Here is a 23,318-nt window from a genome sequence, read left to right as displayed (position 1 = left end):
TCAAAAATTATGTCATTGTAAATTCCTTCCACCTTCAGTATGAGCTATTAGAGAAAATGCACTAAAATATGAGCAAAAATAAAACTGAATTTCAGTCTGAATATTTGAGTTTGAGCGTACTTTTTACTGTGAAGACAGCTGAAGAGATTCATGTATGTTTTCTGTAGTCAGTACAGTACATTTTCCATACATTCACTCACCACTCATTGATTTATTTCTTCACCACAGCATGATCCAGGTCAAGTTAACAGCAGCAGCACACACCAGAGCTTGAAATCCAGCACACGATTACTCAAATTCACACATCTGGGGTTCAAAGGACTTGGCATTTCTGCAATCTCTGCACTTTTCACAGTTGATTAGTATTTTCAAATGGCATTAAATTCAGTCTGAGCTCTAACACAAACAGTGGGAAAGACAAGTATTCATGCTTGTATTAGCAGCAGAGCTCGGAGAACCAAATAAATGAGAATTTGATTCAAAGATTTTCAGTCAGTGTGGGATAGAGAAATAGATAGAGCGCTCCCACACTCTCGGTGTTTGAGGATATAAAATAATTGAGTGTGAGAAAGCAGAATAGATGATCACTTAGCTAAAAAAGACTCTATCATCACTTCCAGGCTTTTTGCTTATGCACACTGTGTTGGTAAAATCTAAAGCTGAGCCCCAGAAAAGAGAATCCAGTCCAGAGAGGAGCTGAAGCTGTTTCAACCTTCATTCACCTCCACGTATTAAGTGCCTGCACCTCTAATGAGGCAGAGTCCCCAAATGCGGCTCTGTAAGAGGCAAAGCACAACCATCTGTCTGTCTCACAGTCTGAGCAAGAGTTTATTCAAGTATCTTGTGGTAGGGGAAGAGGGGCAAGCCTTCAATGAAAGCAGGAATGTCCATGATAGCTACGGCAGCAGTCATCTTGGGGGAGGCTGGAAGGAAGGTGAGTTTTGACACCTCCCCATAGGTAGAGCCACTTAAATCCTCCTGTCTGCCCTCTTCTCCTTCTTGTTTTTTACTACCACCTTCCTCATCATTCTCTTCAGGACCAAATCCCACCACCTTAGGTAGACAGAGAGAGTTTTATTTAAATGCAGTGTTTACAGGTGCACAGAAAAGTAAAATAAAAAAGCTGCATATCCCTCTCTTGCTCTACTGAACATCCACAGGCATACAAACATGAAAGCATTGCTTACGTGCACGCTGAGTTTGCGGCTGTTCTGTCCTTGATGTTCGTGGAACCAGGAGACCAGCTCATCCCTGGTTATCTGCTTCAGAGCCTCGATCTGAACACACAGAGACACAATCATCAAATAAAAATGTAACACTCTGTGGTTTAAACTGTAGTTTCAAAGCAAACACTGATTCTGTTTTAAAAAAATTAAAAACAAAGATTGTTCAACTTACACAATCTAAGAAGTTTGAATGTTGAATAGATTAGTACTACTTTAATAGTAAATGTTAACATTTGTAATGACAAATTGATTTAATCTGAAGAGCAAAGATTAACAGGGGGAAACTGTAAAATTAGGTCAAGTTTGAGCTCAGACTCAGTACAAGTTACGTCCACCAGGACAGAGGTTTTATCTCTCTACAGTCTCTATGAGTTCCTTTATTACATCAGTTATATCCGTTTTAAACTAAGTGTAATATTCCTTTACCTGTTGTAAATGTGCATAAAATAACCTAAGTGGAAATAGCAAAAAAAAAGCAATGATGAAATGCTATGATGCATCAAGTTTAGTGGGGCGAGATCAATTATGTAAAATTATCTTGAGTATGATGGCATAAAGGTGTTACTGTGACAGTGGGCTGTCCCCTGGTTTACATGTATGTTGCTTTCTATAGGTTAATTTTGTGCATATTATATTATAATGCGTATCCATAAGCTGTTCTTTTTGACAACTGTCTCTAACTGAACCATCTGGGATGAGATCAACTCTACTAATCTACTCTAGTTGGCAGTATTAGGTTCAAGATTTTGACGTAAGCTGAAATAAGAGTTTATTTTATGTGAATTTGGTGTTCCATATTTGGCTAACCAAAGGTTGACAATACTTTGAGAATGTACTCCCATTGTAACAGAGACAGACTATCCCCATGTGGAAGTAAAAGAATGAATTGTGAGTCAAAACAAGCTTCCTGAGAGCATAAAGAGGAAATATGCATGTATGTATCCTCACCTCTCTATTAAGCCTGTCAAACACATACTGCTGTGTTACCACCTCGGCCCAGTTCCTGTCCACCTCCTCCCCGAGGTGTGTGTCCTCACACTCCTTCAGCTTCACTAAAGCAGTCACCTGTACAAAACACACATACAGTACATTACAGTTTCTATACACTGTTGATTGTTTGATAAGTTGAAGTGTAACAGCAGATCTGAATGCGCACCTGATTCTGATGTGTTATTAATCTATGTATATCAGCTATTGTGACTTTTCTGTTTTTCTATATCTATGGGAAACTCACAAGCACACAAACGCACAAAATAATACACACAGACACAGACCTGAGTATTAAAGGCCTCCTCAGTCAGCTCATTGAGCGTCTCCCCGAAAGAAGTCAAGAACTCTTCAATCTTTAACTCCACCAGCTCGGTACTGAGAGAGAAAAGTTCAAGTGAGGTAAGAGATATTGTATATTATATATGGGCTATAGGCTGTGTTTGATTCTTTTCTTCATTTATCAGTTCTGCTGGCTTCTCTTTCTGGGGCCACATAGATAAATTGTAGCTTGGGTTTGGGTGAACAACAAGATAAATTATACTTTGGTTTTGGGAAAGCAGTTAAGATAAATCATATCTTGCTTTTGAGCGAATGAAATGAAAGGTTACAATTGTATTGCAGACTCACTTGAACTTGGTGGCCTGTGTTTCCACGGTGACAGAGAAGCCAAGAATGCCTGAGGTGTTTCTGCAAGTGGGGTAGACATGGTACCTGCAGAAGAGACTTGATTTATTTACTGTGGATAAATGGAAAAACAATTTTCCAATGTAACTGGAGCGAGCTTATGAACATTACTAGCTTGCAAATTTTAGACATGCACAACAAAAATCCTCCCGTCTCCAAACAAGATCAGTTAGTTCTTCTGGAAAGCAAAAATAAAAATCCATATTAAAGACAGAGACATGTGGCGGAGACAGCAAGCACATTTACATAGATCTGTTTTTATACACATTCAAGTTTCAATTTTTGCATAAAATAACCTGAGTGGAATTCGCAAAACTAATTTAAATAAGTCAAACAAAGTCAAAAATAAGTGTTACAGAGTTGGAAAAGTTGGCATATTGGAAAGCAACAATGAAATGCCAGGATGTATCAGATTTAGTGGGACATGATCAGTTATGTAAACTTGATATAATACAAATAAATACAAAAAGATGTAATACAATATGCTTCACAAAAGATGAATAACATTTACTGTAAATAAATTACAATTAATATTATAGGTGAGGTTAAAATATAGTAAACATTTCTAGGTGAAAAGAAGTTTGAAAAGATGAGTTTTAATGGAAACATGATTCAAATTGTATTTTGCTAAACAAAAGTAAAAAAAAAGCAAACATAATTAGACACCCACCCCAGAGTCTCTTTGGTCCGGAGGAAGTCAAAACAGGGTTCCTCCATGTGCATCTGAAAGAAAACAACAGCTCAGTCAAAGATGGAGGGATAAACAAGTAGACAAACGGAATAAATGGAGAAAGGAGGTAAAACACTTCAGCACTCACCACCAACAGTTCCATCAGTGTGTGTTCCCTCAAGGCCTTGGGGCCAGACTAGATAAAAAGTGTAGAGAAAGAAAAATAGGAGTGAAATAGCGTGCCTTTAAAAACAAAGCACGTTAAATTGGTAGATATTAAGATATTAAAGAAGTATTGTAGACATGTTTTTGTGTATGTACCTGGTAGTAAACAGTGACCTCAGAGTTGGCGTCTCCCTTATTGAGTGATTTGACTTTACAGATGTGGTGCTTCAGAGGAAGCTCCACCACTCTGAACATCACCGGCACCTCCACTGGCAGCTTGGAGAACTGCAACTTGCTGCCAGAGGAGAAGAAAGGAGGAGAAAAAAGGAGGATGGGAGAAGGGGTGAGAGAATGAAAGAAGTGAGGAGGGACATAGGAAAGGAAGAAAGAAGAGAGATAAAAAAACAAAAAAACAACAGAGTGGAGCAAGTGAAAGGTGAATCATGGATTCAACAACTGAAGCTAATGCAAATTACTGTGTATGCCAGCTAACAAATCCATTTGATTGTATAGTATTGGTGTTCTCATTACGAAGTGCATTCAGAGTAATAGCTGACTTACTCTGTGACATATTGCAGGAACTCCACTGACTCCTGTGGAGGAAATATAATAAAGGATATTGAACAGGTACAACGTAAGAGAGAGAAAGAGAGAGGAGAAGGAGCGAGCAAAACATGAGGACAATGTCAAGTACACTCATAATCAATTGATGCAAGTACAGACATGAGCATTAACTAATTAGCTAATTTCATTTCATTGTTAATCAATCTACATGTCCATTTATTGACTGCCATCCACTCACAGCGCTGCTGAAATTGCCCTGCACCAGTCCTTCAGCGTACAGCTTAGCCCTGAAGCTCCGGATGAACTCCATCAGCTCATCGCTGGTCAGACCAGCTGTCAGAGCCTGATACTTCTCCACCATGGACCAGCGAGAGTGCTCCAAGATCAACAAACGCACGTCCCTGAGAGAGAGAGGAAAGGATGAGAGGAAGAGGAAGAGGAGGAGGAGTGAAAGAGAGAGAGAGAGAGAGAGAGAGAGGAAAAGAGGATAACAAGAGTAGGAGGTTTTTCTATTTAGGGCTGTCACACATTTCACCACTAGAAGGCATCATAGACTTGGAGATGACTTAAGCGGCAGGATGATATTATCTGGGGAAAATAAAGAGATAGAAGGTAAACAACTGACTTGCCGAGTTTCTCAGGTTTAATGAGGATGTTGAAATAGGTTTTCTTGAGCTGCTCCGCGAACATGCTGAAGACATCAGGCGAGACAGAAAAATCAGCCAGGTGATCAATGATGAGGTGGAACAGCAGCTACAGAGAGAAATGAGAGGGAAAGAAAAGCAGAAGAGATGGAAAATCATCATTATCATGTCTCCAAAATAGAAAACAAACCCCAACATACGTGTGTGTGTGTGTGTGTGTGTGTGTGATGTTTATGTGACAATGCATATACAGTGTATGAGTAATTTTACTCAGATTAGCTGTTAAAGTTTCTATGTGTGGATTTTTTATGTGCATCATTCTCAAAGATCTAAAGGTTTTTGTTTATAGAAAAAAAAATTCTTGTGAAAATCCACTAAGTCTTGTAATAATAATTTTACCACTGGATGTATATCAGTGGAGGCTGGTCCATAGAGGCAGAGGAGGTTGATCCTCCTCTATTTTTTGAGAGGCAAAAGGGAGATCAAAATATAAAAAAGAATATTTGGTTGAAATAAACCATTACAAATCTCAGTGTTATTTATAAAGTATTTTTTCTCTCTTCTTTGGAAAAAATCCATTACTGAAATTCTGTTTAAAATGCTTCAACAGTGACACCTGCAAGGTGGGAGGATAAAGAGCAGTGTGTGGTGAAGTGGTGGGGGGGTCGGGGGGGGGGGGGGGGGGCGCATCAGTGTTAGAGCAGCAGGGGGGCCTGCTGTCCTCCGCATGGCGGGATCTCTTACATTGGAGTCAATGTATTTCATTTTTTTTCATGCTAATCTGTGATTGGCCATGACACGTAAAATGACGCTCCAAGGGAGGCTGTCCTCCCTTACCAATCAACAACCAGAATGCAATATTGACATTGAGTTGGCCCAATGATAGTTTCCAGAATTCAGGTCTGGCTGCTTGCTTCTGACCATTTCCGTTTTTAAGCTGAGCCGTATATTGAGTAATAAACTTAAAGTAATTGAATAACAAGTGTTAACTAGTGGAGTAACTGATTGTAGTTGATCCATGATCCGCACTGATCACCCCCATTATATTTCTGTATACCAAGAAAATATATAGGAAACACGTGTAAATCATGTGATATGTTGTCTGTTTTTGATGAGAACATAAATTTGTTGTCACAATAGAACAGTACTATAAATTCGAATTTCACTTTGTTGGTAAAATGACACATTTGATCCACTCCATGGCTAAAATGAGCACTTCTTTGTTTAAAGACATTATGTATATGCTAAATGTCTTTAAAGAAGCAGCCTTTTCACCACTCAAGCAAATTGTTTTATTGGCATATAAAATTGCCCCCCAACCCTCCGATTTCATCAGGTGGGGGACAATGATATAGTTTGATGCAGTTTGTTGTGAGATTCCATGTTGCTTTTCCTCTTGTCCTCCCTAATTTTTTGAGTCACCAGCCGCCACTGATATATATATATAAATATATATATATATATATAAATAAATTTAATAGTGGGAACTACTTTTTAATAAGGCATACTTATTAGAAACAAATTGTTTGTACGTTGTCTTGACTGGCTTTAATATTGATGAATGAATCTTGTACTGACCTATGTGACATTTAATAACTTGTCTTGTCTTGTCTTTTTATTACACTCCATTAAGAAATTATTTAGTACCCATTAACAAAGCTATTGGTAACAACTTATAGACTTTTTAAAAGTATTAATTTTTATAGAGCCATACCAAACAGTTATATACAACGTACAAAATGTGATCAATGGTTACTTAAAGAAATTATGACAATAAAGTGAAATGTAGTGTTATGGAGTAGATTTTAAGTAGGAAAGTAATTTAATAGCTTTTAATCAGTGTGAAAGGATTTTAAATTTGTCACTTTATTGCCTCAATTCTATTAAGTTCAGTCTACTCAATATCACGCCTCCTTGTTGGCTTGATATTTAAATATTGCAATTTTAATATAGCCAAGAGTCAAATTAAAGTCAGAGTGATGACAAGACAAAAACAAACTTTTACATACACTATGGACTTGTCTGATGCACATTTTGGATATGAAATGCCTTGAAATCTGCATGTGTACCATCTTCCAGATGCATTTACTCACAGGTAGCTTGTGGTTAAACCCTTTAACCTTGATGACCAAGCCATGCTCACCGGCCACTAGTTTATACTCCAGCTGGGCCACTTCAGCCTCATAGGCCGGCTCTGCCAGGTAGTGGCACAGGATATTGACCAGAAGGTCAAACAAGACCACGCTGGGAGAGAGGGAAGAGAGGGGGAAGGATGAAGGGAGAAATACAAGAGGTGGAAGAAAAGGAAAAAGGTGAGAAAGACGAGAAGGAAAACAGGAAGCAGGAAGGTGAACAAAGTGAAAGGATGGAGAGATGGAGGAAATGAGAGAGAGGGTGAAAGAGATGAGGGAACAACAGAGAAAGACAAGAAACAAAGGAGAAAGTGATGAATAAGATAAAAAGTGAAGAGTAGAGGATGGAGGAAGGATAGAGGAATGATGGCAAAAGAGAGAAAAAGGGAGGAAAATAGTGGAGAAGAGAAACCACACAAAAGGAAAAAGAAGTGAGGGATGGAAGAAAAGCAAGAAATGTTAATGAATTTTAAAGCAGGAAAACAAACACTATTTTCTGAAGGTCATACTTGAGTCTGAACTCACTTCTTAGCAGATTGCTGGATTACAGGAGAGATTATGTGGAATCTGATGTAGGCTGCAACAGGAGAAAGGACAAACAGTGTCAACATCTCCCTGATGATATTTAATGTCCTTCTGGAAACATCTTGCATGCTCAATGATGCACACAGTAAAAGCAGTCACTGTCACACACACACACACACACACACACCTTTAGGGATTTTGAATTTGCTGTCCTTCTTGTACCACAGGCAGCCCATGTCGCTGTCGGCTATCCGGACAGGATAGTCTGTGTCCGGGCAGTCAGAGGGCTTCAGGGTGAAGTCAGTGGCTGAGCAAAATGCACATAAACAATAAAAAAATATCATTCCACTTGGTCCAATCTCATAAATAATGTGTGAGTTTCAAAAATTCAGTATGTCCAGTTTGGGAAAAACATACAACCACTTGTCAACACAGAGGAAGATGTCACCCGCTCCAAATAAATGATTCAGGAACTCTTGGGACAAATAAGTGAAGACGCGTAGTTTCTCCACGTTTTTTCAAAATTGGCCATACCGTTCTGTCGCCTTCCAAAACGTATAGACGATCACGGTGCCAAAATGCATTAGCCCTGAAAGTTTGGTCAGAATTGCACCAGCATTGCAGAGATGCCAGAGATATGATTAAAAATCCTCACATTTAATTGATGTCGCTCAATAAACATTAAAATAGGTTTGGTTATACAAAGGTAGACCAGCAAAGACAGAATCGTAATTATGTGAGGACTGGCGAGTTCACCAAAAAAAAAGTTGGTGAGTGGCGCTGTGATCATTACTGGGGTGTTGGGAAGTGAAAAATCACAGACATGTGTGCTCCTGATGGGATTAAAATCAGTGACCGGCGCAATAATATAGAAATCACCCCACCTCCCCTTGAGAAATAAATCCCCTCTGAATGGGGCTTAAGATATAAAGGATAAGTTAACAATGAATTAGAACATCTCCATTAGATCAGTGACTTAACAATGAACTGCCAAATAGGCGACTGTTCCTCCAAGTTTGGTCGATATATCTGAGTACTGCATTTGTTGGACGGATGAATGGAGAGCAAAAGTACAAACTACTGGACCACGTCTTGTTCATGATCATTTCATTGGACACTTTTCAGATACTTGCCGCAGTTTTAGGCAACAACAACCAACTTTTTAAAAGTTTATTCACCCACCGATGAACTTGTTCTCAGCGGGAAGGTGGAGGTCACTGTTTAGCTCCACGTTTCCTGTCCAACGCTCCATCCACTCCTGCTGGATGTCTGTGTGAAGGAGGAAAAAACAGGACAGATACAATTAAATTTCCATTTGATTGTGAATATTTTAAGTTATATATTTTAAACCATGAGTAAACGTCTAAAAGAGATTTGCGGTTTGCATTTATAATTTGAATGAGGAGCTTAAACCCTTCATTTTATTGAAAATGAAATATTTGTTTTGTAAATTTTTGCTTCAAATGCTGTTCCAACACTATTGTTTGCCATCTAAAAGACAGAGATAAATGCTGGCATTTATGCTGCTGGCTGCCTGCATTATATCAGGGTGAATATCACTGCACAAGGGGGGAAAAAAAAGACATTGTATTCACTGAATGCCTACATTGTGCGAAGGAGCTGTTACACTGAAAACAAGCACACACAGAAACACACCCTCCATGCTGTATTGTGTGCCAAACCACTTCTCCCTGAGGGGACACTGGCCCTCGTGTTCTGGTGACAACAGCATCAGGTTGGACTTCTCAGGGGTGAGGAGGGACAGAGCTGCACTGATCACCTACACACACACAAACACAAACACACACGCACGCACAGACATACAGGCAAATAAAGTCAACTTTTCAGCAAGTGAGGAGAGCAAATTTTGTTTTCTCAGTTGCTAAATTACTTGTTTATGTGAGAACGGTTTTAGCTGTCAATCACAGTAAGAGGCAGAAAATCTGAGCAGAAGATACTTTCATCACAGAAAATGCAAAGCCACAATTAGACTTAAATTTTTGATGCAAAGTAATATCCACCAATCAGAGACTATACCAACTCTAACAAATATATTTCTGACACCAAACTTCTACTAAGGTGTATAAATCATCAACATATCAGACAGGAAATACATCTATATTTTTCTTTTTTCAAGTGACCTAATTCATTAATACCCTTTTTCAGTCTAAAAAAGGAAGTTTTAGAATAAAATCCTGAACTGGTTCACTCCCCTGAACCCTGAACGAATTAACTTACTTCTGGATTAAAGTCAAACATCAGCTGATCTCCTGTTAGGAAATCTTCTTTTGGGAACAGCTGCATGTTCTCACAAATGTCCTCCACGTACTCTATAGGATCAATCTGAGAAAGAGGAAATCAAATATAGCTTTTAACCTCCCAGTTACACTTATAAAAACACAATATTGAATCACTTTTTTATCCAAAAAGCATCTAACACAGCAGCACATGAATATATAGATTCTTACCTGCTCCTGATAGTGAAACTCATTCGCTTCAATCTTCTGAATCTCTTCATATATTCTGAGTGCATGACCAAACAGACAGAATAATTACCCTTATTCATCCAAGACAGAAGCTCAGATGTCACATCATCAACGCTCAGATTAAGGAACACAACAAAAACATCAACAATAAAGCTATTAATATATAATTGAAGAAACAAATACCCATTAACCTATCAATAACCTGTGTAATGTCACAGTTATTACTTCCAATCTTACTGTGTACTAAAAAGCCACACAGACAGAATATAGAGGTTGTGTTTGATTATAAAAGCATTTTTTTTGTAGGTAATGTGCCTCTCTTGTGCCTTTTTATGAGACTGCGTGTGTGAGCGACAGCACCTTTGCTGTGGTCCGAGTGTCTGCAGCATCTTCAGGTACTGGAACACCAGGTGAGTCACCTGTGAAAAACCCACAGACGCACAGAGATTAGACACTATGACATGAAAAAGCTTGAGCCTAAATGAGTCATTACCACATTCATTTGTTGGTAAAATCCCTCTTTGTTACTAGAAATGACAGAGTTTATGTGAAATGTATTGTTGATTTTGATAAACCATAACAATTACACTGATGTCAGAAAGAGGCAGCCAATCATGTTCACTAAGATTATTTGATTACAGTTATTACACCGAGCTATGACAATTCATTTGGAAAAGATGTTTTCATTAGAAAAACTGAAGAGACAGTAATGCGTGTCTTTATTCGCCCCCCGTTTAGAGATTCAAGCATGTAAATGAAAATGTCACCTCTGCTTTTGTGAATAAAGAGGAATAATCATTAACTGTGAACAAAGGAATCCTCAGTCCTGACCAATCTGTTTTTAAGAGAGAGAATACAGGCCAACACAGGCCTTTCATAATTGCTGTGCATGCAACAGAAAATAGGCAACTCTTCTTTGAAATCTGAACAGTTCCCTGAGGTTATTCAACTCTAAAATGGTAAACCTTTGGTACTTTAGGGTACATTTAGTTGTTTTCTTATGTTTTTTTTTGTAATGATTAGTCATATTTTATGTATTCTAATATGTTTAGGTTCTCTTGAATTGTAAACCTTTGGCAACTGGCTCTTTTGTATGCTGTGTTAAATGCTGTCCTTTCTGTCCTCTACTATGAGTGCACTTAAACAAGTTCCTAACAATGTTTGTTGTAACTGCAATTAAGTTAAGTAGCATTTTTCCGAGGTGCAAGTGCAGAGTTCTTTTGTTGTGTTTCCATCACCAGTTTCATATTGTAGAGACTTGCTGTGTGTCGAATGGGAGGAGATGACCGTCAATCTACCAGAACCTACTGGATTCTCTTTATAAGTGACATCAATTTATTCATAGAGTATATTTAAAAACAAATTTTAACTGTATTAACTTATATATGACTTAATTGGAGCACTGTGTGCCACACTTGACTGCAGTTTGTGTCCTGCACTGTGTTTCAGAAAATTAGCACCCTGTGATCCAAACAACTCCAGGTTCATCCTCTCTGAGACGCAAGGGATGAAGTGCTCTAGATTACAAAAAACTATGTCCTCAAGGCCGCTGCAGCATTTATACAGTAGTTTTCAATTTGTTGACTGAAACATTTTCCATTAAAAACTTAAGATTAGAAAACAGTCCTGTTGAATGATCACCAACTGCCTCCCTGGTTAACACAAGAGTTGTTATAGCAACTGATCACACAGATTGCTTTCTTGAAATTACCTGTTGTATTACTGAAAACAGAGACAAATAGGCCGGCTGGGTATATCTAAGTTACACTGCTACCAGGCTCTGCTGAATGAACAGTCAAGTATGTCAACATTCAACAACTGATGATATGAATGATATACCTATAAATCAGAGATGAATGTGTACACTGTTAAATATTTTACATGTTTTTCTCTGCTTAGGCCTGAGTCTGTGTTTCACTATATCAAGAATACGAAAAAAAAAAAAAAGATACCTGATAGAAGTTTTGGAAACCTTCGTCAGTGAGGGTGATGGAGATGGAGAAGATGGAGTAGGTGGTGTTTTGGTCAAAGCCAGTTTCACTGTTGCCTCCAAACAAAGCCAGAGCCCAGCACCTACAATCACACACACACACACGAAAACACACAAACATAAATTAACATTGATTTAAAAACAGGACTGCTGGATGATTCACTTGCTGCAATAGGCTGGAAAAGAGAAAGCACATTAAGTGTTGAAATATGAGCAGGGCAGTAAGTAGAAAATGTGTCACTTCATGTTTCTAGATTGCAGACCATTTCACAAATGCTTTTGTGTTCCCGTTGGGACAGTCGGCTCAGCTTTAAAAACGCCAGAATGAATAAATAAGATGCGATTATTGTGTTCGTCCTGCCACGCAGCAGCCATCGCTTTTTATTCATTTAAAGAATGAAAAACAACTTGAAGATGTTTGAAACTTTCTTGAGTCGGGCAATCCATCACAGTGAACGTCGTATCTGCTTTTATCTGTATAAAAGGCATGTTTCTGTTGTGTGTTGATGCCCTTTAAAACCTTTTCACTCAAGGAGAAATGATGTTCACTGTGATGGATCACATCAAGCAAGTTTTAAATATCTGAATGTATTCATACTGGACTGAACTGAAAACCAGTAGCAGGAAAAGCATGACAAAAAAAATGTATAGTATACTTTTTTAAAATGATATGCAGATGTAGAGTATAATCTGTTGTATAGTAAATACACTGAAAAAACACTGATATGCTCCTTTAAACTTTGCGACAGCCAATTGGTGGCGTCCCAGACACATGTGCGGGCAGACCATTCCCAGATTTCAGTGATGGGGAAAATAATGGCCCAATTTGAAACCAGCCTCTCAGCCCCTGATGTTGAAATTGTCTGAACTCAATAAAAACAACCACTCTATTGCCTCAGCAGTTTGTTTCAAATGGGAATTGAGACTGAGTACACTCAAATCTCACTGTTGTCATTTATCAACACATGAAAATAGCAGACACAGTAAACAGGAATATTCTATCAAATGCTCAAAGTGGTGCTGATGGTAAAGGGACTGTTGGATGGGCTCTTGGTATTGTGGGACTATAGGGTTTGGTGAATCACTTTGCCACTTATCAACAAGAGGCTGAAATGCTCTTGTAAAACCACATCCAGGGATGAGAATGTATGAATCACATTGACAAGTGGGCTGGCAAAGTGTATAGTTTGAAGATTGGGCTCAAACACTCAGGGCTCCCTCTGAGCTTGAAAAAGCTCATGTATACCGAGCAAATTGAAGACCTTTTAATTGGGTTTTGGAGTACCCTCGAAACAGAAAAACAAACAGACAGAGGCAATAACACTCACTTCTTCCTGAGCACTGAGAGGATGCTTCCTGTGCCTTCATGGCCAATCAGCCACGAGATGTAGTGGAGAGGCTTCACTCTGAAAAGAGGAGGGATGAACATGAAAAGGAGAAACAAAAAAACATTGATGCAATCCCTCTACAATCATGCTATCTTTTGGCTTGTCTAATTCTATGTTTATATGAAGAGGCACCACTCTGGAGAAAGGAGACAGGGACATGGAAAAAAGAGAAAGAAACACATTTTATGCAATTTCTCTAAAGTCTGGTTCATAACAGCCTGTTATGAACCATCTAAATCTGCCTGTATGTGCCTTGTGCTATATATCTATTGCATTGGCTCACCTGTAGTGTTTCTCCTGAGGGGGAAGAGCCCAGGTGATGTTCAAAGCGTGAACTTTCCTAACAGGAACGACTGCAAACACACAAACACAAAAGTTAGTGAGTGTTTAAATTCATACTGCTGATGGATTCTATTTCCTCCTAACCTTTTATTTATTTTTGCTTGTGATCCATTAAAACCAAGCTACATCTTATCAGTCTGCATATGTTTACAGATTGTGTGCATTTCAACCACAGGGTAACATTTCCTTCTCAGATTGTTTTATTTGAACACTTTTTAGAGCCCTGAAGGGACAAAATTATCCAGTAATTCATAAGAAAAAAAGCACAAATTAGATGAAAGCGTGAAAAAATAAACCTCTCTTTTCTGTTTTTATAATCCTTTAAACCATCATACAACCCGTATGATTTATTTTGTGACCCCCAGATTGGGAACCACCGTTCAGAGTACCCCAGATGTGTTCAATATTCAGAGATTCACAGTAAGATGGATACCTCTGTAGAGCTTGTTGAAAGCTGATGTATCAAAGGGATCCGGCATATCGGAGAAATCTGGCTTGGGGAGGCCACTGTAGACAAAAAAAAACAGAATTATGAAAGGCAACAGTCATGATATTTTATTAATTAACACCAATTAAACAATAATATACCACAGAGAAAATAATATTTTTGTTGTAATTACACTGAAGGGATACATGAAAAGCTGCTAGCAGAAGTTTGCAGATGACTGTCTCCACTTATTGTTTACATTTCACAAAAACAGCATGTTGTTGCTGCTAGGTGTAACTCTAAAAATCTTGATTTTCACTTGATGAGAATAAATTAACTTAATCTAAAAGGAGCTGAAGGAGCCTGAGAAGATTTTATAAGCTCATAGATGGGAGAATTTTTTAATCAACCCATACAGGAGCGTGTAATCCTTTAATTGAAATCATTAAAACCTGGAGGTTAACTGTGATATGCATGTCGATGCTGTCGCAATGACTCATAACGCAAACAGAGGTGGATATCTGTAAGAAAACACGACTTCAGCTTGACTTTAGGGAGAAATGATCCCTTTCAGGTGTGCGGTGTTTAGAAAAAAAAAGGTTGAGATGAAGAGAGGTACAAAAAAATAAAGCAGAAAAAGAAACAGAGGAAGGCTTGACATTTACATTTGAGCTCAATCTCGAAGGATATTTAGACTAAATTTATATCACAACGGCACCTCCTCTCAGTGAACGAGTGCCTCTTCTTCAATACTTACTTGTTAGGCACCTTGCTGAAGATCTCTCTCACCCACTCCTCCAGAGTGTCCAGTTTCTCTAAAGGACAGACCGAGTGAAGGAGGATAAATTAGAACTCAAGTGCGTCTCAATAATTCAAGCTGAAAACTCAGATTTACAGACTCCGAGGAGAATATTTGTTTCAGAGCACCTGTGGTGTTGAGTAAAACTTAAGTTTCGACTACAGTTTTACCCCTTGGAGGCCCAACCCGTCAACTGTTTTATTATTATAGATTACAGTTGAATTCACATGTATGATTATGCAGTTAACATATACAATACAACAATACTTTCTTTCTAACCAAATGAACATGAATGTTGAAAATATACACCTGGTTTACTATTGCTTTCTCATTACTAATGTAAACAAAACAATAAAAAAACACTACAATGTCAATTAAGCTGTTGTATAGTGTGAGCCTGTGCATATATTTTAAAAAAATGTCAGTCTACATGGGTGTGATAGGAGGTTCCAGTTGTGTATTTACTTTGGTGGTGCAGAAATCCTTTTTGTTTATTTGCATTTGCATAGATTTCTGGTACCATGTATGATTGGCATTTTGGCTCTACCAGCCATAGACGACAGCATTAAAACACGAGTCTTGCCGATAAAACATTAACTTATATATGACTCAAATAGGTTGTTATATCAGTTTAGTGTGGGGCAGCTGCTCCGCAGGTGTGCTTGATTTGACTGTAACTGCAGTAACCGGGCCGAGATGAGCCTCCTGAATTTGCACCCAAAATGCTATCAAAACTTTCATTTGCAGTTTCCACCACAGCGTCCATGGTCATCGACCGAGAAAGAGGCAGAAAAAAGCTGCATGCACAGCTAAAGCAACCCAAATAACAATCAATCTGACAAAACACTCAATGCAGAGTGAAAGACGAGAGACATCCGCAGATAGACACAGATGAAAGAGCAGGAAGAATTAACAGATGTTTAGAAAAGTTATAATTAGAATAAAAACAAGTTCTCTTTTAAATCAAACATAGAACAAACAAACAAAGATATGAGTGGAAAGTATTGTTATTGCAACTGTGTTTATAACCTTTTTTCTGACTCAAACGTAGCTTAACCATGTCATGTGATATGCTACTTCAGGACACTTTACCAGCAAATATTTCTGGGACCACTACAGAAAAATGCAGGTGAACATTTAATATCCAGGAATTCACATTATCGACACTATCACTGACTATCGCTATAACACAAACAAAAAAAACAACTTCACACATAGACCATACACAGTTTGTACAGCTTTATGCTAGGTTCTGACCTAGTCTTGTTTCTGCAATAAACATTCAGTAGTTCAGCATATTTACATTGTGTAATTCTATATAGTAGTTTAATTGTAAATGGTGGAGTCCTCCCTCCTCATGCAGGATTCAAATTACACACGCACACACACAGAACTGCAACGATTAGTTGGTTAGTCCATTAGTCGATCGACAGAAAATTAGTCAGCAGTTTTGATAATCAAATAATCATTTAAGCAATGTTTTGTTGTTTTTTTTAGCAAAAATGAACTGGTTCTAGCTTCCCAAATGTGGATATTATCTAATTTTCATACTCTTCTATGATAACAAAACTATTATCTTTGGGTTGGACAAAACAAGACATCTTGAAGAGTAACCATGGGCTCTGGGAATGTGGGATGGACATTTTTCACAATTTACTGACATTTTATGAACCACACGAACAATCAATTAATCGAGAAAATAATTGGTGGATTAATCGACAATGAAAATAATCGTTAGTTGCAGCCCTACACACAAGGGATTCACAGAAAATGCTGCATGCATGTTTTTCCACTCTTACTGTTCATCATTTTATCTCACTGATAAAAGCCTCTCTGTTTACTCAGCGCATACATTGATACCTATCAATACTATCAACACATGGTGGGCATCAATATGATCAGTAGCATCAATTGGATTGGCGCAAAAAAATCTATGTATTACAGGATTCATCTCATGTTAGATCACACTTTGGAAACATAAACACTCCTCTTTGTGCTTGTATTCTTTGCCTGCGAAACTGTTCCTGATTCTGTCCTGCGTGCAGCGTGAGATCAGATCGTGTTTGCTCACAGCATGGTGGAAAAAGGCCAGTTATTGACTTTATTCTTTAACAAAACGTCACACAATGAATCCTCTCTGCAAGTTGTGTGGCTGTATTGTAACCAGATTCAGGAGTTTATTCTCTGCATTTCTGACAGAGTAGCTGGCTAAGGCGAGTGGTGGATACACATGTCATTTGGAGCAAAACTCTGGCATCTGGATTATTAAAAACATATACTGTTACTACCAATAATGACAGCTTTAAAAGAATACAGTAAAACCTCCAGTCAGGAAGACAAACATTGCTTTTATCAATATCGCTTTTAAAGCTTAAATGCCTCATTATTTTCCCACTAAAATGCAGGTTATATAAAATGTTTGTGTAAAATGTTAAACTTTCACAGTGGTTGATTTTCTAGGTGAAGACAGCGTTTATCAAACGCTCAAGGTGTCAACAGGAAGCAATTCAGCTGTTTCATAAGGAGCTTTTTTTTTTTTCTCAGCACAAATGTCAACACTAGTCATCATTTGACTTCTATGCAACAGTTAATTAGCTGTGTGATATTTTCTGTGAAACCTTGAAAAAACGTGTTACATAATTTGTATCTGGCTTTGTTTTGAGAAATATGGCAATTTGAGTTGATTCGTGAACGATTACAGCCGGCTGAGCACGGATGAAGTGAATCCTTATTAGACCTGCGACTACTGATTGTTTTAATTGTTCATTAATCTACAGATTGCTTTTTCAATTAATCAATTCATTAGATGTATGAAATTAGTGAAATCAATTAAATTTCTGTCAATCTAGTTCTTGATATATAATAAATGGATATAGATTTTCCTGACCTTTTGACTGCACTGCCAGAGTCATATAGTGGGCAGAGTAGTGTTTCTTCCAGAAGGCACGCAGCCGCTTATAGACATTGATCTTCTTCTTCTTTGGCTCATGCTTCAGTGTCTCCGCGTTCCCTGGTAATGTCACAATTCAACAGGAATATAAAACACTGCAGGTAATTTGTATACAAATGCCTGGATATCAGGAAGAAAGGAAACTTGCCGTCTGTCTCAGTGCTCCTGTTTACTATTGCTGAACATACCCCAAGGAGGCCCTATGTGTATTGTGTCCCAGCGGTTATGTTTACCAACTCACCCCAGCAGAACTTGCCCATAGGGTGTCCAGGTTTGGCCAGACTGCCAAACAGCATCTCTTTCCTGTGGGAGTCCGACGGCTTAGCCAGCTGGTACTCTGATAGACAGAAGGAGAGACAGAAAACCTTGAGACGATGAAAGAAAGCCGGCGATCGATGATGTGCAAAAGGGATGCGTGAGGAGAACACAGCGATTGTGGCTGATGGAAAGTTTAACTCCGAGTACAATGGCTGAAATTTAACTTCACAGCACAGAGGCACCGAGACTCACCGCTGTCAACGGCCTCCACCTCCCTATCGATGGCGTCTCGGATCATCAGGGGGCAGATGAAGAACTGAGCCCACCTAAGAGGGGGACAAGAAAGAGAGGCCATAATCAGGGGCCACATACCAGCCAGAGAGAAAGAAAGAGAAAGGACACAGGTCAGACAGAAACAATCAGATGTAGACTGATACAGAACACAGACAAGAGCAGAATGGCAACTGATTGAGCGTGAAACGTTTGTCTGAATCTCTCACACAACAGGAATCAGTTTCTCCGGTGGTTTGTTAGTTCAAACTTCATGGAAGTTATACTACAGCTTGTGATGCTACAGTGACTTCCTGTTTACATGGTTGACTGCTTTTGAGTGAACCACGCAACAGATTTTTCCCAGCAACCAATTTACACATTACTTAACTAGCCGAGACATTTCTTAAGTTTTAATGGTACAAACCAATTTTGTTAATCACTAGTTTGATAACGAGCTAGTAGTTACTAAGAAAGACAATCCTGACCTTGTGTGTCAGTGACCAAAAGGGTAAAAGTTGAGGACATGAGTGTATTTCATCTGTACATAACACAATACCAGGACAAGGCTTTGTGTCCAAGTAGTTATCATCTCTCAGCTGGTATGTAATAACTGTTTTAATGTTTTATCACATTTATTTTCTCCTTTTCCCATTACTGTGTTTTTGTATTTATCTGTAAGTCATGATACTTTAGAAGTCCACTTCTTCAGAGCCGCTGCTCCGACAACAAAACCCTCTGATCCTTCCTCACCTGTCAAGAGCCTCTTTGAAGCTTTTCCTCTGGACGTCGAACTGGAAGACAGTTCTCTCGCAGTCGGTGGAGGCGTTGTCACTCCCCCCGTGCTTCTTGAGGAAAGCATCAAAGCCGTTTTCAGAGGGGTACTTCTCACTGCCCATAAACACCACTGGGACATTGCGAAAAAAGAGTGGGGGAGTACAGAAAAGGAGGGGAGAGATTGTAAATCAAAATATAAAGATCCACAACTGCTACTTGGTGATGTACCTTGGCCAAACACAGATAGCATGGCAATATATTTCCAGCCAAGCAAGAATGGAATGGGATAGCTTTTTTTAGATATAGCCTTAAAGAAAAGCTCTAAATATCGTTGTAAAAATTTGGTGTCAGTTTTGATGACAGTCTGTAAAAATGAGCAAGTGCTTCTTTTCAGACCGGCTGTTCAGGAACTATGTTCCCACAATCACATCAGTAGAGGAGACGGATATAACAATTTCCCCACTGACAGTAGCATCAATAAAGCGGAATCCAATTCGGAAGATTTGTTGCATTTCAAGAGAAAGTCTTGCGTTTTTTTGGCTGGAGGAACCTCTTGCTGTCTTACACATACTGAATGCAACAAGTTCATGCCCATTCTCTGTTGCTTGGTGAAGGGTATTTTGTGGAAATGTCAGAAATTATTAAATGAAGTAGAAGTAGACAACACAGGCTAAAGAAAAGAGGGTACCCTCGATAATCAAAATAACAAAGTAACTACTCTAATATGTAAATTGGTTTGCTCGTCCTCAGGTTTCTCTCTTTTTTTCCCCCCACTTTAAAGGGTTTTTGTCTTGTTGAACTCAAGGGTCTGAGGATAGATGGAGGCTGTCATATGTTGACCAGATTATAAAGTCCTCTGAGACAATTTGTGATTTGGGGCTACATGAATCATATGCACTTGACTTGACTGGTGATAGAAAACAATGTAAGTGAATCCAGGGGTTAATTAACCCTTGAACAAATAACGATGAGAAAAAAATGACTTGGACCTCTTTGGTAAATTACTCACTGTGTTCCAGAAAGTGGGCGAGACCTGGGAGGTCACTGGGGTCACTGAAGCTGCCCACTCCAACACACAGGGCTGCTGCAGACTGGCAAACACACAATAAGGACATGTTCAAGTCTTGCAATGCACTCACAAGATTTTGGGTACAGTTTGTGTATTTTTAACTATGCTAGCGGCGTGGCGCTAAGGATGACAATGTTGGTCGATCTGTCCGTCCACCACCTCGGTTCAGACTGAAAATCTTAACAATCATTGCATGGATTGCCATGACATTTACACAGACATTCATGGTCCCCAGAGCATTTAGTTCACACATTCATGTCCCCTTTAGGATGAATTATAACAAACTGATCATCCTGATTTTCCATTTAGTGCCATCATCAGGCCAGTTAGGATAGTGAACATGGTACACATGCTAGCATTGTCATTGTGAGCATGTTAGCATGCTGATGTGAGAGTTCAGCTCAAAGCGCTGCTGTCCCAAAGTACAGCCTCACAGAGCTGCTAGTATGGCTGTAGACTCTTTGTCTTGTCTAAAATATGTTTGGGTTATTTTTGCCTTTGATAATTAGACAGTATAGAGGAGACAGGACATTTACAAAAGTCCTCTCTCCTGTATCCCCTTACGGCAGGACTCGAATTGGGGATGTTGAAGTTACATGGTCAGCGTTTTTGCCACCCGGACGCCCTGTGAAGTTTGTCTATTTAACAGTACAATGGTTTCCTGTTTAAATAGTGGTGTCAGTCCTAAATAAGTGTCATTTATTTCGACTGCCCAGGTATTTGATTTCAGCTCATATTTCTTCAGTTTCAACATGACTTAACTTCTCTTCTTCCTCTCCTGTTACACTTAATAGACACAGAAGACCTCCACATTACACGTCACTGTGATACCTGTTTCTCTGCATTTCCCCTCTTCTTTTTCCCCTCCATGTCGTCGTCTTCATCGTCATCATCACTGCCCTTCTCATCGTCGTCGTCCTCAGACTCGTCCTCCGATTCCTCTCCAGATTCATCTTCTTCCTCCTCTTCCTCTTCGCCTTCCTCCTCTGAGTCCTCATCATCTGATGCTGCTGCTGCTGGACCGCTGTAGTCTGAGATGAGCAGAGCTCGCAGCCCGTTGGCCAGCACAACGTACCTGAGGGGAGTCAAAGTCAAAGGTGAAACAGCACACGGAGGTTGAAGACACAGTGCTTCTCATTTCATTGTCTTATTTTGAACAAGCTGTTAACTCAAATGTCTCCTAGCAAACTGCATCTTATACCCTTTGAGACTTTCTTGTTTTGTGCTTCCTCGCAGCAATTTCTGTACGCCCCACAGAGGCCTGAGGCACTGGTGTGTGCTTATAGCATGAAATCGTCCCACCGAACTACAATACAGAACAATAATGTTGCACAGAGGTGGAACAGAGGCTCATTTTTGGATCTGGGTTAGTGGATCTGGGTCATTTCCTCAGCACTTTAATGCTCAAAAATACAAGAAAAGAGTATCCTCAGATGTATTTCATTGCACATACAATCATATTAATAACAATGAGTGAGAATAACTGCAGAATAGAGGAAATTAATGATGTAACAGGAAAGCAATTCATAATTTAAATACATGGGAGGATGGAAACATCTCAGGAATTGGAAAAGGATTTGTTTTCAAGTGTCTTAAAACATTAGTCAGGTGGCCATATGAACAGTGAAACAGTTTTACTTGCTGTAATCATTCTTCCAGATCATACTAATCCTACTAAATCATCCTTTTTGTGCTACCAACGAGGAAATTATGTTCTAAAAAGACTGTAACTTAAGAAAGTGCCCTGTTTATATGCCTCATATCAACTTCAAACAAACTTTAAAATATTTTTTTGATAACTGTAGTTTTTGTCCCCTATCTCTTTTATTGGCAGTGATCTTTGTATGGACAGGAGGAATGATTACAGCAGGCAGAAATGTCAGTGCACATAAATGTATGTGAGTATTAATAAGACAGACTTGGAAAAAAAAGTGAACCTCTCCTTTAACTTGGAAGTATGTTTTACCTGTATTGTTTGGGATCACTTGGTGACTTGATGATCTCGCTGTCTCCAGAATTGTCCTCTCCTCCTCCTGTGTCCCCTGCAGCCAGGCTCTCCTCCCGTCGCACCGGGTCTGGGTCCTCTGCTGAGGCCCCTGCTTGGACCGAGCCTAAAGAATCCGACGCCGGGGCGTTTCTGGATTTGTTCGTCTGCGGCATCCTTAGCAGAGATGATGAGACTTTGGCACTGCGGGCTGACAGCAAGGCGCGACCATAAACAACTGGACAGCTCGCTGTCACCGGTAATTTACTCCTCAGCACAGCAACACACCTTGTCAGCCTGCACACAGCTATGATGAAGACCCTAACTGACAGACGTGTATGGCAAAACTGAAAGCCCAAAAACCAGTAAAACCAACACGGATTTACCAAGACCTAGAGGCCTATAGGTTTGAACCTGAACTGTGACACACACCAGCCAGCGCCCACAATACAGCTATTCACACAGGCTGTCTGGTGGTTTCGCCCTATTCAGCTGGATGTCAGCTAAAATGTGACCCAGCCGGAGCACCACAACAAAACCTGAAGCTCTCGTCTACAAGCAAGACGACAACACATGAACCATAGAAGTCTATAAAAACAGCCAAGAAGAAATTAAACACTCTCCTTTACATACAGAGAAAGATAAACCCATATGAGTGCTACAGGCTACCAGAATTTTTTGTCAACATATTAAAATTATTCTTAAAAAAAAAAAAAGCTTTAGCGGGTTCAGTTAGCTAATAGTTTCTTTCGAGGAAAAGCCAAAACGAAACTTTTACAAGTTGTTACTGAAGCCGGTGCATCAACAATGTATCCATACCTTCCTCCCTGCTGACAGCAGAAGGGGCCTCAGCATATGTGCATACGAGTGTCTGCCCAACAAACAGCGCTCTGATTCGCTGAGAAGTTTGGGCACTTCATTATAGCGCCCTCTGATTGGTTCCGGAGGCGAGGAGGCGTGGTTTGTGCTTTAACACGT

General features: G+C 39.3%; 1 protein-coding gene across 3 annotated transcripts; it reads right to left on the bottom strand.

Annotated features, from left to right (window-relative positions):
• Positions 1-191: 191 nt before the first annotated feature.
• On the bottom strand, positions 192-23,250 carry LOC137199383 (nardilysin-like). Of its 3 annotated transcripts, none has more exons than XM_067613646.1 (32): positions 23,160-23,250; positions 22,323-22,517; positions 21,188-21,431; positions 20,297-20,378; positions 19,264-19,417; positions 18,493-18,566; positions 18,224-18,319; positions 17,920-18,042; positions 14,991-15,048; positions 14,240-14,313; positions 13,748-13,817; positions 13,405-13,482; positions 12,039-12,159; positions 10,447-10,505; positions 10,069-10,123; positions 9,839-9,943; positions 9,257-9,380; positions 8,783-8,869; positions 7,788-7,907; positions 7,601-7,652; positions 7,037-7,187; positions 4,925-5,052; positions 4,538-4,700; positions 4,297-4,328; positions 3,892-4,030; positions 3,719-3,766; positions 3,571-3,623; positions 2,844-2,927; positions 2,501-2,591; positions 2,175-2,291; positions 1,188-1,277; positions 192-1,053 (listed from the first exon to the last, which is right to left on the bottom strand). In XM_067613646.1, the coding sequence occupies exons 2-32, from the start codon at positions 22,514-22,516 to the stop codon at positions 829-831; spliced, it is 3,291 nt and encodes a 1,096-aa protein (XP_067469747.1). In that variant the 5' UTR covers position 22,517; positions 23,160-23,250; the 3' UTR covers positions 192-828. The 3 variants fall into 3 exon arrangements, with proteins under 3 accessions (XP_067469747.1, XP_067469745.1, XP_067469746.1); XM_067613644.1 differs by having other exon boundaries at positions 22,323-22,551; positions 23,160-23,221; XM_067613645.1 differs by lacking the exon at positions 23,160-23,250 and adding an exon at positions 22,629-23,149 and having other exon boundaries at positions 22,323-22,551.
• Positions 23,251-23,318: the final 68 nt, after the last annotated feature.

Source organism: Thunnus thynnus, chromosome 16 (assembly GCF_963924715.1).
Source record: "Thunnus thynnus chromosome 16, fThuThy2.1, whole genome shotgun sequence".
Classification (NCBI taxonomy): domain Eukaryota; kingdom Metazoa; phylum Chordata; class Actinopteri; order Scombriformes; family Scombridae; genus Thunnus; species Thunnus thynnus.
This window is presented reverse-complemented; position numbering and strand designations above follow the sequence as displayed.